The sequence below is a fragment of the Aptenodytes forsteri genome, unplaced genomic scaffold (assembly GCF_000699145.1).
Source record: "Aptenodytes forsteri isolate BGI_AS27 unplaced genomic scaffold, ASM69914v1 Scaffold296, whole genome shotgun sequence".
Taxonomy (NCBI): Eukaryota; Metazoa; Chordata; class Aves; order Sphenisciformes; family Spheniscidae; genus Aptenodytes; species Aptenodytes forsteri.
The window spans coordinates 485,948-501,996 of NW_008796181.1; the positions used below are offsets into that span (position 1 = coordinate 485,948).

The 16,049-nt window shown below is 42.3% G+C and overlaps 1 protein-coding gene across 2 annotated transcripts in view; it reads left to right on the forward strand.

Annotated features, from left to right (window-relative positions):
• LOC103905978 (sodium channel protein type 5 subunit alpha) overlaps positions 1-16,049 on the forward strand; it is a 177,414-nt gene that overhangs the window by 128,279 nt on the left and 33,086 nt on the right. For both annotated transcript variants that reach the window (XM_009287793.1, XM_009287794.1), the window contains exons 18-20: positions 1,027-1,147; positions 10,541-10,695; positions 14,574-14,747. In XM_009287793.1, coding sequence (XP_009286068.1) covers positions 1,027-1,147; positions 10,541-10,695; positions 14,574-14,747 — 450 coding nt within the window. The remainder of the gene's footprint in view (positions 1-1,026; positions 1,148-10,540; positions 10,696-14,573; positions 14,748-16,049) is intronic.

A 16,049-nucleotide genomic window follows, 5' to 3' on the forward strand; every position in this document is an offset into this window, starting at 1 on the left:
AAGATTTTTATCAAGTTCCTTTGCTGTATTTAACCCAATTTCTTGCATAGCCTCTAAAACAATTTTTTAAAATAATATATTCCCCAGAAATTTTTACCCAGATCTACTTGAGAGTTCCTGCTCTAAATAGCTAAGACAAACAATGCTTCAGGGAGCGGGAATATTCTTGTCCCCATTTTGCAGTGGAGGATTTGAGAAACGCTGAATTTAAACAGTGTGCCTAAGATGGTGATGTCGAATATTTCAGGCAAGCGACAGAGCCTGTGAAAGGCTTTCAAAAGCCATGTGTCCCTCCTCCTACGTCACCTTGAGATCAGAAGTGTGTGACCAAAAGGCAAGGGGCCACATCACGTGGTGGGATCAAGTTAGCCCTGGGAGGAGGCAGGTGGAAGAGCCCCCTCACATGTGCATGCCTGTGGCATCGTGTGACCAGACCCTGGTGACAGAGGGACTTCTGCTCATCTCGGAGGAGAAGCTGTGGCAGGAGGGAGCAGAGCATGGTCCCAACTGACAAGGTGCAGGTTTCACCCAGCAGTTGTGGGTGAGGAGCCTCAGAAATGAGCCTCCAGAGACAGGAACCCAACACAGGTCCTCAAATTCATCCTTCAGCATTTCAGGAGCTAGGTCCCACTTCTGGTGTGTCGTCCCCCCCCATACTGAAGGTATGAGCCTTCAGGATGTACAAGCCTTAAAATCGTGAGTGGTTCAGTCATTCCAAGCTTCCACCTACCACTAATATTCAATGGCTGTTCACTATCTTTCTACAGTTTGCTTCTCTTTTCTTTTAAAAAGTAAGTTTTACATGTTGTCTTTTTGTTCTTGTTCTTGTTGATGGGTCAACTGTTAGCTCACCGCAGCGTAGGCAGAGCTGTCACTCGAGGAGGGAGCACCGTGTGAAGTGCATGGCGATGTCTCTGTTGTGGTGGCTTTAGCTGGGATATTGGTTAGGGGAATAAAATCTCAGCTACTTCCTTCGGGGCGATTGATCAATTTGTTTTCCTCGTCTTTGCTCTTGTTGACAACAAGCTTGATGAAATCAGTCTTTCTGAAGGCAGCACAGTGGATTTGACAAATCCTGCAGAACTGCTGGAGCAGATCCCCGAGTTTGCTGAGGAGCTGATGGAGCCTGAAGATTGCTTCCCTGAAGGTAAGGGCCTGCATATTTCACTGTAAAGCTGAGGCAAGAATCCTCCTCTTCTCTCAGTGAACATCTCTCCATCTTCTCCCAGTGAACATCTCTCCACCTTCACGCCACGTTGCTCTGACTGCTTGCAGGAGTATTTCACTGGATGCACTTCATTTCTTAGCTACTGTAATGCTCCAAACACACACTCAGAATCACTTTTTAACATTAGTCTTTAGATTTCCAAGGTGAGATAAGCCAAAAGCGTGCTCTAAATGGCTGTGCAGCTTCTAACGTGCTAGGCTTTTTTCATCATGATTTGTGCTGTAGAGGGGATTTTTAATATGTTGATTTTTCTAACTTGGCCAATGAAGATTTTTGCCTTCCAATATGTGTGCATGATCAAATTTGCTAGCGGACTAACCAGATCATGATGTTTCTGTTGCTTAAATGCATATAGGCAGTTAACAGAAACTGTCTCCAGAGTTCATGAGTCCCAGGGACTCTCTTCCATTTATTTTAAAGGGCGTTAAGATTAGCATATTCAGTAACATTCATCTGACCAGGGATGTGCTATGTATAGGGTATTTTACTTAATTATTTTAGATAACAACAATTCACATTTACATAACTGATTTTAATACCTGAATAAGCCAGCATTTTACTAATTTTTTATCACCAACCTGCTCCAAAATGCAGGTTTAAAACCCAGCTACATCAGAAGATCTATTTTTAAGTCAATCCATAAGGTAAATAACATCGTACGTAATTTATTCTCAGAGTGTGTTCTGTTCCAAATATGATCTCTGTCAGATTCCTCATTTTTCTTTAAATCTGGGTTAGGAAAAATAGGGTTAGCTGAATGTTAGTATATTCCCTTGAAAATTCAAGGATTATTATAAATAAAAACAGAGCTGCTCAGATGGGTTCAGACAGAGATGATTTGCTGGGTATATGAATGCCCCTGAAGTCAGCAAAAATGTGCATCTCTATATGTGTGAGAACGATGATTGAATGAGGTAAGGGAGCCCTGCAGGGCTTACAAATGTCCCTAGGATCTAAACATTTTTTTGGCAGCTCTGCTTAAAAGCAGTAGCCGAAAATTAATGCAGTTGACGGAAGAAAGCATGGTACTATGCTGTAACTATTCTGGCCCATACAATAACATTTAGAAATTAGATCTGGTGTTTTCATTCTTTCACAATATATTTCTTAATGAAGCTAGTGAGCAGCAATCTATTTTGTGCACTGCAAAGTGAGAAATTATATTATAAGTGCTTAAACAAACCAGTGCTGTAAGACCAGTGCTAGTCAGATGCCAGTTTACAAATTCTGGAACTGTGGTTGGCCATGATCGCCTTCCTTTAAAAGAAAAAAGGCAAACATCACACAACCCATCACTTCATTCAGTGCACAGCCCTGATTCAGTCCCAGAGCAGTAGCACTCTAATTTACTCTTTCTTAAAATAACCAGAACTGCCTGAAACTCCATCGTACAGGACCACATCAGTACCAACCCAGTTTGTCAGATCTTCTCCACTGCTGTCAATGGGACGCAGGGTAGCAAGCGGTGCTCTTCTGGATGGATCACTGGAAGCATTAAGCCAGTTTTGAAGACCACTGGTCATCCTAGCCACAGAGAACTGTAGATATGAAGGCCTTGTGGGCTGAACCCCAAGCTTGCCCTGGCTTACATCCACCCTGCTGGCTCCTGCTCCCTTCCCAGGAGCATCCCAGCTCCTGCCTTTTGCCTTTTATTCGTCATCTTTCCTTGTTCCTCACCAGTCCCTGTTCAAGTCAGGGTGTTTTCCTCTTCTCCCAGGGTATGGCCAGCTGAGCCTAGAGCTCTGAATGGGAATTGAAAGAGAACCCGCTCCCAGCCCTTGGACCAGTGCAGGGTGTCCAGGGGCACTGGGGATGCAGTTGCAGGTGACGTCCTCCCCAACATATCTGCTCTGCTCTCCTGTACAGCACATATCCATGCAGATTTTTCAGAGGCTACTGTGTAGGCTAAATGTGATCACATTCCTTATGGATTTGGCAAAAATGCATAAACTTGACATGTGAATGTTCGCTCATAAAATTTCAAGTCAAAGTGCCATAAACTGAAAGTCCAAATGATTCTTACTGCAATGACATTAACGTTTGTTTTTATTTATGCATGGAAACAAAGTGTTTTCCTATAATCTTCTTCTATTAAATGCCTTCCAATATTTTTACACAAACTTTCCATTGCAATTAAACCTCATGCAGTTATCATTTCAGTCTAGTTAAAAAACAAGCAGGCAAACAAACAACAGCCTAAGTTAGCTAAGATAGGACAAGGTTATAAAGTACTAAAATGGAATTATTGAAGGGCAAGCACTGGGCAAATTTATCTTATAAATCTTATATATATTAATATTATATATTATTAAATTATAAGATATAATATCTTATAATTTATCTTATATCTGGGCAAACTTATCAAATAACACTATTATATAGTGTTGCCTTTACTGGCTTGTAATAAAGGGATACAACAACATTGGGTATATTTGGGAGAATGACCAGCTAATACTTGTTAAAGAAGGAGATTAGTTGAGATGAAGCGGAAAAGAGCGGGGAAGGGTTAAGTTCTTACCTTGTTAGCTCACTAGCTATCTAAATTCAAACTATGACATTTCTAAATACATCCAGCATAGGTTGTGTCCTGAACAAATACGTTCCGGATTCAGCCCCCTTTTTCAGATAACAAAGGCAACGAAGATAATGCATGTTCTTGAAATAGTTGCTGAAAGTTTGCTGAGGTCACAGTTTTCCCGGAGTTGGGTGACCCAGATAAACCATAGGTCGTTTTTCTTGGGGAGACTTGTTAATTCGTTATCATCTCAAAATAGCTTTGATTAGGGTCAACGGGGAATATTCTTGGGTCAGGAAATGTGAAGCCAAGGTAGGGTCACAGCTCTGGCAGCTAGCAAGTATTGCTGGGAAAAACCCGATAGAAATGGAGAGATCATTCTTGTAGCCAGTTGATGGGAAAGCAACATGTAGGCAATGCCAGCTATTTGGGTATTTTTTCCTCCAGATGCCTTGCAACACTCCAGTCCTGTTACCTCCGTTGGTATGCGTTCTCTGCATTAAAAATTGCTATCTGTTTGGACATTCTCTTCTGTGTCTCACAGAAGGTCATCCAAAGAGAGCCCCCTGGCCCCAGCACGCTCCTCTCTCCCAGACCCTAATAGGAGAAAGTTTTCACCAAGTCCTCAAGCGTAATTCCCCGGACACAGCCCGCTGGCAAAGGTTTCAAAGGAGTATCGTCAGATGGTCGTGCGAGAATGAGCTACCTTGCTCAACGCGCAGTTGGTCGCAACTCGTGACACCGAGGACGCCCGCAACCAGTTTTTCATGTGACCATGTAGGAGCAATTATCGCAGCTGGAAATGCCATGCGCTACAGTGAAGTTACTCTGATTAATGGTGGGATCTGCGTCACACCCTCCCCAACCACAGTTAGCAGTCATTTAGAAATAAAAAAGCGAAGAGGAGCTCAAACAGACCGTTAAACTGAACACATTGAAACTGAGCTACAGGGACTGCCACCAGATGATGTTTAAAGGCTGAGTAAAATCAAACCAAGCCCAACAAAACGTGTTAACTGTCATCCTAGGGAAAAAAATCACAGAACAAAAACAAGTTTTAAGGTATTTTTTTCCTCTAGCCGTAATATCTGAGATACAATGTTTTTTTCCGTCAGGAAGGGCATGCTAGTATTTTGTTGTATACAGTTTTCAGATGTCATAAAACTCTTACAGTCCTACCGCACGTACAGAATTAAATTAATTTGGGTTGGACAGGACCTCTAGATTTCAACTCGTCCACCCCCTTGCTCAAAGCAGGGCTGACATCGGTGGTGGACCAGGCTGCCCGCTATCTTTGCTTCAAGGCGTCACATCGTTATTTGTAGTGACCTCTGAGAGGATATGTTTTGAGGAGAGTAGCAGCAGATAAACAAGAAATGTACCCTTGTAAAGCCCTTGGAAGAGTAAAAACACCTGGCAGACTGTGGCTTTGTTAGATGTTCTCTTGGCAGCACCCGGTTGTAGTACATGAGAAAAGACTCAAACCTCCATGTGTGTCTCAGGTACCCGAATGCTGGAGACAGTGATGGCAAATCTGTGTTAACCCTAGAGCTAAAAACGCAGCCATGCATGCCAGTGGGTTAGGGGGCCCTAACGGGTTAAATAAGGAGGGTCTGCAGTGGTCCTGTTCTCTTCACGCACGGGGAGACAGCTGGGGGCTTACAAAGGGACAATACAACCAGACTTGCTTTCTTGCTTGAGCATACACAGCTAGCCAGACTGGTCGTTAGAAACCCAGCTTGGCAGATAGCTATATATCAAAACCATGTTATGAATACCTGCCTGCTTGAGTTTGTGCTGAGGAAGCTGTATTTTCTTTGTGTCAAACCAAGCAATGCTGTAACCAGCATTCAAAGCTAAGCAAAATATTGTTTTGTTCTAAAAATGAATGTCCCAGTAACTGGGAACTCCTGTGTAAAAGTAGCTACAAAATTACTGCAGTTTGAACACAAGGTACCAGACTTACTGGACCACAGTATAGAAAAAATTAATTGGTCTTCCTGGTTTATTGAAGAGAATCAGCAGCCCAATCCATCCAAAATCTAATAATTTTATGTAAATTTAAATGTATATTTTGGTGTGAACAAGCAGTGGATTTGTAAAGTCTTTACTCATAATTCTGAAATCAATAGGCTTGGCTGTCACGCATGCAGGAGGAAGTTTTTGCAGTATAGCTCCCACACTTACAAAGAAATTTTTTTCCCAATGCACCAAGGTAATGCAATCAGGTCTAACAGCTCCATGATTATAAGGCACCAGGCTAGAAAATGTGAATGTGGAACCAAAGGAATATTTACACAAAATGCATTGTATATTAAATTCCTCCTGCTTTTTTTTTTTTTTCCGGTAACTTGTTTATCATGGTGGCAGATGCTTAAGTAAGAGCTTTCTCTGTCACACCTCCAGTGGAGACTGTGGTTTAGGACACGTTTTAATCTGCAGTTTGTGATTGTGCCATAAGACACCCCAGTGACTTGAAGGGAACAATTCCCTTGTTATGAAAAGCAAACAAAAAGTAAATAATATCATAGTATACCGATGCATTTGGAAAGGTTTCTTGGTAAATAGGTCTCTGTTTTGAGAGAAATGGTATGTAGTGTTCAAATATGAATTGAAAGCAGACATTGTCCTTGGACAAGTTGACCACTAATGCAGCTCAGTACAGCTTCACTGATTTACCAGCAAATAATTCAACCCTTTGTGGAGGACTTTTTCTGCTGTTCTGTGTTTCTGTTGAGCAGTAACCTACTACCCAAAAGGCCGTGGTGCAAATGAGCCAGGTTGCTCTCAAAAAAGATGTAGCCCAACGTGAATTAGGGTGTCAAAACTAAGCCCTGACTAAATCACAAGGTGGTCGGCTTCTTCTGCACAACCCGTTTCCTACTAGCATTGATTTCAGGGGCATAGCACAAACCTATTAGACAAGGCAGTATGAGTAATGTTGTTATAAGAAATGCCAAAGGGTTTATTCCTGCCTTGACACTTGCTGTGCTAAAAGGTGTTAACGAACAGTCTTCTTCGTGTGGATAAAGTAGCTTTCAAAACCTGAAGCTGGGGTCTGCTGACCACCTGCCTTGCTGTAGAAGCCAGCTGGAGTTATGATTGCTCAGACCCTCACCAGGTCATGCTTTAGACACATTGGAATGTTTTTGATACTTTTATTTCACAGAAATGGAAAAACAAAACCTGTTAGAATGCTGACCAAGGTCAGATAACTTTTTTGTTGGGTTATGTGAAGCTTCTAATTCAGCATTTAAGCTTGGGTTAAGGTCACCAGAACAGTAGGCTACCAGCATTACGAGACAGTCCAGAAAAGCACAGGCATGAAATAACAGTCAGTGAGGGAACTCAGAAAATTTGAAATGGAAATAGAACTTTACTAATTCATTAAAAGACCTGTTTGTGGTCAGTTTTCTCTTTTTTCTTTCAGTTTTCTCTTTTTCTGTTTGATTTATAAACAGTTAAAAATAGCATTTCCTCTGAATCGCGGCCAGCATGATTATTCACGGAAGTGCTACTTGACATTAGTAATTGTATCAGAATCTGGTCTAAACATTTCTGAATTGGGCCCAATCAAAAGCATGGGATTTAATAGCACCGTGATTTTGGGCTGACTCATCTGAGAAGCTATTTTTGATTTTTCAAGGTATTACTGTCAGCAACTAGGACTTTTTTTTCAGATCGGAATTGCATGAAAGCCATCAAAGAGCATAAAAGAAAAAGATTAGTGGTCCTAGCTGGCTTTCTGTCTTTAAAAATACCTCTCTGTACCTGTAGATTATCAGATGGAAGCTGACTGAATCAGCAATAGCCTGTTTTAGCATTTTGTAAGTATTTTCCATCACAAATGAAGTGACTTTGGAACCCACGGTGCCCTGCTCATTAGTATTTAATTTGAAAGTGATCCCCTAATTTTAGCTGTGCCTGGGCTCAGGTAATCATGTAGGCTCCCTGTGTAGTGGAAAGGCAGAGGCAGACCCCTCCAGGAAACGATTCATCCAACCATCTTACGGTGGGAAAACCACTTCCTGGAAGATCCTAACCTTTTACAGCGGCACTTGCAGAGCATTTCTACTCTGTAAGAGCATGACAGAGCATGTCATACCTGTCACTAGCCGAGCCTAGGCATTCATCTAAGAGACTAAAAAGCCAAGTATCCATCTAGGAAGTCACTTAGGACAAAAGAGGGCAAAGTTTCTGGACAGATGTTTTAAGTCTGAAAAATGCTGATTTTTTCCAAATGAAATTGTTTATGGGAACAAGGTAGGCTCATGGAAAGTTTATAATTTTATTCTGCTAGAAGCAGTGGTTACCTCCAGTACAACAGGAGATTTCTGCTTCACATGAGAAATCCACACTTACATAGTGAACAGCCTGCTCATTAGGCTGTTCACGTGACGAATGAGGGATCTAAGCCCAAGTCTTTGGTCTTCCTGATCCAAATCTGAGTTGACAATGAGGTGGCCTGTGTACCTGCATAACAGCACAGAGTGTGGGCCAGACACCCGAAATCTGGTAATGACCATACAGGCTGTGGGTGAGAAGTAGCGTAAGAGTTTTCTGGCAGCACTGCTAAGAGATGCAACTAATAGCCTCTTCTGTCATGTCATGCTGGTGGGACTGAACTGCATGGGACATCTCTAAGCAGAGCTGCCATATGAGTTTGTTAGCTCAGGGATCCTCGTACCATGCAGTAGTGCATGCCTGAAGTCTGTTCCATGTACCTACTTCCTAAAACATACGCAAATCACACGCATTACCATCTCTGAGCACTGTACTGGTTTTAGCAAAAAATAGTGACTAACATGATATCCTTTTATCCCTTGACATGATTCTTTGGTGTTCAGCATTAAAGTGCTTAGAGGGCTAAAACTGTCCTTTGTTGGAGTGGTACCTGACCTACAAAGAGGCAGCGAGCTAGTTCTTACACTTCTATCTTCTCCTAGCATTATGTTCTTCTTAAATAGTTTGATTAAATTAGTGTATTTCAACTGAGCCCAGGATTTCTCTGAATTCCAGAATACAGTGGTAAACTGGGAACTGGTGTGAGTCTGTGTGATGGAGGCATTTAGAGGACAGGTAGTTACCTGCATCGCTATCCCGCTACCTTTGCATAAATGATTTACTGTCCTGTTAGTCCCATACCAGAACCTCGTACAGCCAAGGGCCTACACCTACCAAACATCTCAGAAATGTGAGGGAAAGGGGAGATCTGGGAGTGGTTCATGTATGAAACGTCCTACAGTTCTGCTGCTCCATAGCAGGGATCTGGGCTAATAAAAACTTACAGAAAATGCCAGGAGGACCACAGCAGGCTTAGCAGCTCTCTTTCTCCTGGCAGAGCCTGCTGCCAGCAGAGCCCCACTTCCAGCTGCTTGGGAATCCCGGCATCCCGGGAGTTGCACTTGATCTCCTCATATATCACATGCAGCTCAAGTGCCTCTGTTATGCCACCTTGAATTAGCAGCATCTGCTGTCTGCGTAACCTTGGTACTCACCCTCTTTCCTTCCCCAGCTTCCTTGCCTAAATATTATTTCTACTTGCAATAACACTGCATTACATCACCATAGTGAGATGTCCTCTCTTGTCCCTTCTGAGCAGTTGTTGTATGCTTCAAGACATGTTAGTGACCTTGACCACCTTTCAGCTATGGAAGAAGTTGGCCTGTGATTTTTTTTTCTCATGATGGCACTGATAAAGCTCCATAGCTAAGTCTCTTTCTATACAACACATGGATTAAATGTAGGGTAAAAACATTGCTTTTTGAAAATAAAGTAGTTCCTGAGGGTCATTCTCATCAGCAAATGTTGCAAAATTTGAGTCAAATTATCTGACATAAGGCTGAATGGCCAGCCTGGAAAAGGACAAGTCCTAGTTACCAAGGTGTCCTCTCACACAATTTTAAGTTCTTACCCAGCACAAGACAATGCATATGGTGTTTTTTAAAATGGGAGAGATGGCTCTGTCCATTGCCAATGGCAATATCCTTTTGCTATAACAAATGAGTGTTGCTAAGGAAACTAAAAATGGCCATGGTTTTGCCTGTCAGAAATCCTTGTGTGGTCCCCATTACGACCACAGCATTTAACTATCACACAGTATTCGTCACTAAGGTCAGAAAGTGCTATGAAGCATCAGTGGGGAACTTGCTGTGGACTGGATATCTAAATTTCTGCTGACATCAGAGGGGATTTAACCGCCTAAATATATTTCCAAAGTTGTTCTAATGCCTTGTTTAAGCTCATGAGAGTCCAAGAGATCAAAATCTGCTCCTGCTTTTGCTGTCTGAGTCTCTTCAGGACGTTGGTCCCATCTGCACGGTAGCACCTCCTCCCCTCATCTCCCTTTCATCAGATTGCCACTTTTAATGAGTAATTCTAGTGGTATCGTAGTACCAAGAACATATCCTTCCTCCATTCAAAAGGATGTGGAAACTATTGGTAATACCCTGCTAGAGTCATTAGTCCTGATCAGGGGTGCTGCCTGAGCTCAGCTAACACAATGTGATTGACCTAGGGCACTGGTGACTCATGGCCAATATATTCTGTATCATAAAAATCATTGGGAGAAATCAATTGGGCACATTTTAAGTGATTTTGAATGTTTTTTAATAGAGGAGTGAGAGGGGGAAACAGAAGGCAGAGCAGAAGAGGTCGCTGAGAAGAACAAGGGAGGAAAGACTCCATGCAGCAGCTTATTGCTGGAAGAAATCTTGTTTAACAGCTCCTTATTGCAGCTTTAAGAATTAAATGGGCTTTTTTAACAATTGCTTTGTTTTCATTTTGCTCCTTTTCAGTTTGTGTGCGATTCTTCCCATGCTGTTCAGTGGACATCACAAAATTTCCAGGCAAAATTTGGTGGAGGCTGCGGAAAACCTGCTACAGAATCGTCGAACACAACTGGTTTGAAACTTTCATCATATTCATGATCCTGCTGAGCAGTGGAGCCCTGGTAAGTGTAACAGGATTTCCTAGCTGGTTAAAAGTGGACATGGGTCTCAGAGAAGGTGTTCTCCAGTTAGCTGTCTCTAAGATCTTATGAGCCCTTACTGCTCACTTCTCAAAGCAAAGCATGTTTGGGGCTAAAACAGGTCTTCTGCTTTTCTGATTTCACCTGCCTTTACCATATGGGGGAGAACTTTCTTCTGTTATAACATGAAATTATGATGTGCACACGTTTTGAAAAGCAAATCCTTAAGGAAGTCTTCTGTGTGAGGAAGTATCCCAGAGTCACTACTTCAGCATCCCATAACTGCTCCATGGTAGTTCCCATCTGGACGCTTGTATTTTGCTCCAGAGATGGCTTTTTCTTCTTTCTTTTTTTTTTTCAGCACATTTTCTAACCAGCAAAGCAAAATCATAAAAGATGCAAGGGGCACTGAATCAGTGCTACACATGGAGCTAGTGGGCGCCTGTCGTGTCTTGAACACACCTTAGCTTAAACCACTGTACCTTCCCTGCACAGAGAGCTCCTGCTTGCATCCAAATGAATGTGTATGTACGGAGGCTGGTTGGTCATTGCCCAGGACCCTGGTAAGGGTTCCTCTCCTCCTGAGATCCCACTGCATACTGGGATTATCCTCTCTGTATTATCAGCACTGGGCTCTTCACAGCGATGGCAGCGTATATTTATGTTGCTCATTTACATGTCAGGAATGTCACTGAAGTTGGTGGGATTTCTCTCAGGTTTTTATCTGGGCATAGAGCAAAGGGGCATATGAAGAGTTCTCCAGGCTTTGGTCTGGTGGTCACTGATCTTCTCCTCTGTGATGGAGTAAGAAATACACCTACTAAATTTGGATACAGTGCCATGTTTGGGCAGGTTATCCGTGTATTTCTGGAGGTCAGGATTAACTTCAGCCAAACAGATGAATCTGCCTTAAATAGTAAGAGGTACATCATCTTAGAAAGGTGCCTGCTTCACCTCATCAGGAATAATCACGGGCAGAAAGGCATGATGCAGGATGACTGGTAAGGTAGCAGATTTATTAAAAAGAGCTGGAGAGAGAACAGGCAACAAACAGGATAGAGTAAACTACCTCATAGCACCGCACAAAAGCCAACCACCCCACTGGGCTGTTTAAATAAGCATGTTCTTCCAGTCCAGTTGGCTTCAAGGAGGCCTCAGCTGGAGCACTGGCTTCAGCTCTGGGCATTGCACTTTGGGAAAGACATGGGCTAATGGAAGAAACTCCAGAGGAGAGCAACACAAATTATCAGTGGCCTAAAAAAAGAGGAAAACACAGAAGTACTGGGTTTATGTAGTTTAAAGAAAGTCTCTGCAGGGAGACAAGAAGGTGGAAATACATAAATGTTGATGCAAGAAGGAAAGGAATGGACTGTTCTCCAGGTCCACCAGGGATGGGCTGAAATTTCACCCAGGGGATTTTATTTTATTATGAAAAGTAAGAAGCTGAAAAACTTGGGTAAATAGCAGGCTGCTGAAAATTGTCATAGCTCTGCTGAAATCAATGGAGTCTGACAGTTTTTGCACCAGCTTGAGAATCAGCATGTTAATTTTTTAACACATTTTAAAGGGGGCATGTTGCTTGCTATAATACACTTTAGATGAATACACTTCCTTACATGTGTAATTAAAAGTGCCTTAGATACTGAACACTGCAATATAAATCTCATTTAATTTTCATTGCATGCATTCATTTACTTTTTGTGATTTTCAATTTAGCCAGTGCAATTCTGTATAAGGGCAAGTTATGCTGCATTTTCTCACATATCAGCACTGCGCTTCAGTATTTCAACTGGAGATGTTGGAGGCAACACAGGACTTTTTTCTTCTGCTATTCTGGGGTGAGCTCTTCCAAAAACTGAGCTCATCTGCCTACATCCCTGGGACATGCTAAGTTCTTAAGGGAGTTTAAAAGCCAGTATGTATTTGTGTGTGGTAGTTAAACCGTCAGAATATATTTATAGCTTACTGCAAAAGATCCAAAACCCCTCCTTATGCATTTAAGCCGTAAGCACCTAAACTGGGAGCCTGTGTTTTAATAGTAATTGTGGATAACGCTGCAGGTATCCTGCTTAACTCTTTTCTAACACACAAAGCAAAACAGAAGAAATAACCCTTAATGATGTTTTATATTGCAAAGTTTTCATCCATTGTCACCGTGAAAAAATGCAAAGCACTAGGGTTTTGTCATTTGGGTAATATCCACAGCTCGTGCAGAAGTACAGCGCACCTAAGGCATTCAGGTAGCATATTTTTCATCCCTTATTAAGCCGCTTCCTGGCTCACAGTGTGCTTTTAGTGGACAAAACACAATGTACTTTTTGACAAGTTAGTAGAAAATAGGGAGAGCAAAGGAGGGAGAGGAGGAAATCACTTTAAATAGTTTGTTGTTATTTTTGCAGTAATTGCAAAGTACAGCAAGTCATCTGACAAAGTGAGTGAGCCCCTGCAAGAAGTGATAAACTCCAGTCTCTCTGTGTATTGTTTTCTGCGGCTTTCTCCAACAGCTCTTTCACGCCCTTGAAATATCATTTTTGAAGGCAAGATAGGAGACCAAGTTGCAGTGAAAACGTCACCCCAAAGTGCGGGGACAAATGGACAAGCTTTGGCACAGGCTGCCAAAGCTTTCTTGTCAGTTTAATTACTGTTCCCTGGCAGGCAAGAGAGCAGTGTGACTGCTTGAGTGACAAGTAAGACACTTCTTGTATCTCCAGGCACTGGGTGTTTGCTAACTTTTTGAAGTCCCTCAGAAAGTAGCTACAGATCTTGAAATATGTAAATGCAGATAATTAAGATGATTAGCACAGACCCTCTCAAATAATGTTGTTTCTTGCTGCCAAGTGCTCTGGCTCACACGATGGGACGAGAGTAATATATCAAAGCTTGGGTTATCCAGGTTACCGGGACACGGGAGCAGCTTGTGTGATGACAGTTGCTAGAGCAGCTGGGAAGCAGAGCGTAACCACTGCTCGACTTAGAAGCCCCAAAACGGGCCGTATACATGCAACCCTGACACTAGGATCCTGCATTTTATTTTACGTACATTATAAAGTGAAAGCTAAATTATGAGACAACTTTATTTGTTTCATTTTAGTAGGCATATTGGTTTATATCTTAAATATTTTAAAGGGGTTAAGTTGCTTGTATTTGATACAGATACTGAAAGTCCTTTGGTGATGCCCTGCATAAGATTAGTTAGAGAGACAGATGAGATGAGTAGATAGATGCTTTGACCTTTAAAACATAATTGTTCTGTTAAGTGAATAATAATGAGCATTTCTTGAGGCAGATAGCTGTAGCTACCTGAAATGCGATGGCTGAACAGAAGCCAGGGAACTCCGGTACTCTATAACACAGGCAGGTTAATAACCCAATTTGTCATCATTAGCAATAAGACGTATTTGACTAAATGTAAGGGTCGGATTCTGCCTCCTAAAGACAGGCGTCCTGTGCCCTGGGACATCTGAGGTGCCCCGAAAGCAGTGGCACAGCCAACGGGAGCTGAGGCAGGATGCCCTCGGGCAGCTTGGGGTGGCACCCTGCTCACAGATTCACATTCCCAAATTTAGGGTGCTTAAGCTCTTCTTACACTCAAAGGATGTCTAGTCAGTACAGCCAGTAGAGGCTGCAGAGAGATAGCTAAGCATGTGTCCACCATAAGGAAAAGCTGAACAGATCTCTATTTGGTTTGGGTCAGTCCTATTTGTGCCTCTGCACTCTTTCTGATGGTAACATTAAAATATATCAGAAATCACAGACAGTACACAATATCCCATCAAATAATACTACAGACTTGCAGTGCAGCACCGATGCTTTCCAACATAGCTTAGAAGAAGTTTTTAATCAATCTTTTGTATTTCCAGGCTTTTGAAGATATTTACCTTGAAGATCGAAAAAACATAAAAACCATGCTGGAATATGCTGACAAAATATTCACTTATATCTTTGTCTTGGAAATGCTCCTGAAATGGGTGGCTTATGGCTTCAAGAAGTATTTCACCAATGCCTGGTGCTGGCTTGACTTCCTTATTGTAGATGTAAGTATCATTTTGGAACTACGATGCTTCTTGTGTTGGATTTTATAATGCATAAGAACGGGCTGCTAGGTCTGGCAGCTTTGCGTTTGCAAAATGACAGCTGTCACTCTGATTCTGAGTAACAACCTTGGCAAAGCTCGAAGGAGGTCTTGATACGTAACCGTGCATCCCCAGGAATCAGCGCGCCAGGGCGGAGAATGCTGCTTTGTGTTGTTACGTAGAGGTGTCACCCTGCTAATTTGAGTCACATTCCCTTCTCGTCCCTAGGAACTCGCTCTTTCTTTTAGCATTTAACATCTCGTTCCACAGTCCCGGCTAGCACAAGGTCCGGTTACCTCCGACTGCTCCGCACATGACCTCGACACACAAGTCTTTCAGCAGATTAGAGAAGCTGTCCTTGGCGTAGTTTCCCAGCGAGGCTGCCAGCGGCACGTAACAGTATGTTCAGTACTGTCTCCCAAATATTTACCAGTGAAGGAGTCCAGAAGAAGGTGTGAATAGTTCTCTTGTCAAAGTGATTTTGCTATTACAAAGCCTTACAAAATACTCTAAATCCTTGAAATATCACAATACTTAGTTCTCCTATGAGGATAGTCCTTAAAAGCAAGTAATAGTTGAACAAAAGTGAGCTCATGCCCCAGGAGTGTTGCTAGTACCAGGCACGTCCCCTCCAAAGTTTCACATTGCCTGGATGTGGGATCTGCCAAATTCAGGAAAAGCCACAGCAACACCACATCTTCCAGATGAGGTTTAACATTTCATCACAGCGTATCAATAAGGAGGCAATTATCTCCCTGAGGCCATTTCTTATTAGCTTGAGGTATTAATGTGGAAGGCTGGCAGAGCTCTGACATGACTGTGTAACTTATTAAACTTTTGATAAATTATTTTTCCCCATTTTACATCTGAACCTTGACTCAGAGGAGAACTGCACTTTCTTTGGCCCCAGTCCAGGAAAGCACTTCAATGGCACAATTTACTTGTTTGAAGTTATGGACATGTCTAAGTGCACTGCTGGATCAGAGCCTTTGGAAGCTTCTCCAGAGCTTTAGTAAATTGATTTATGAAAAGGAAGTTCTTTACATAAATTGTAGGTCATAAATTCCTCTTTGCATACATGCTTGGAAACCTCTTAAAGGGAAGGCACTCGTTTTTCACAGATTAGCTTCAATAGAAGAGGAAGGCCTGGTTTAATTATCTAACCATAAAATTGGAAACCACCAGTTCCTAAGTCATAGCCCGACCCTGAAAACTGTGCTCACTGTGGTTTAGGTCGAGTGACATAGCATTTCTTTCCTGGTT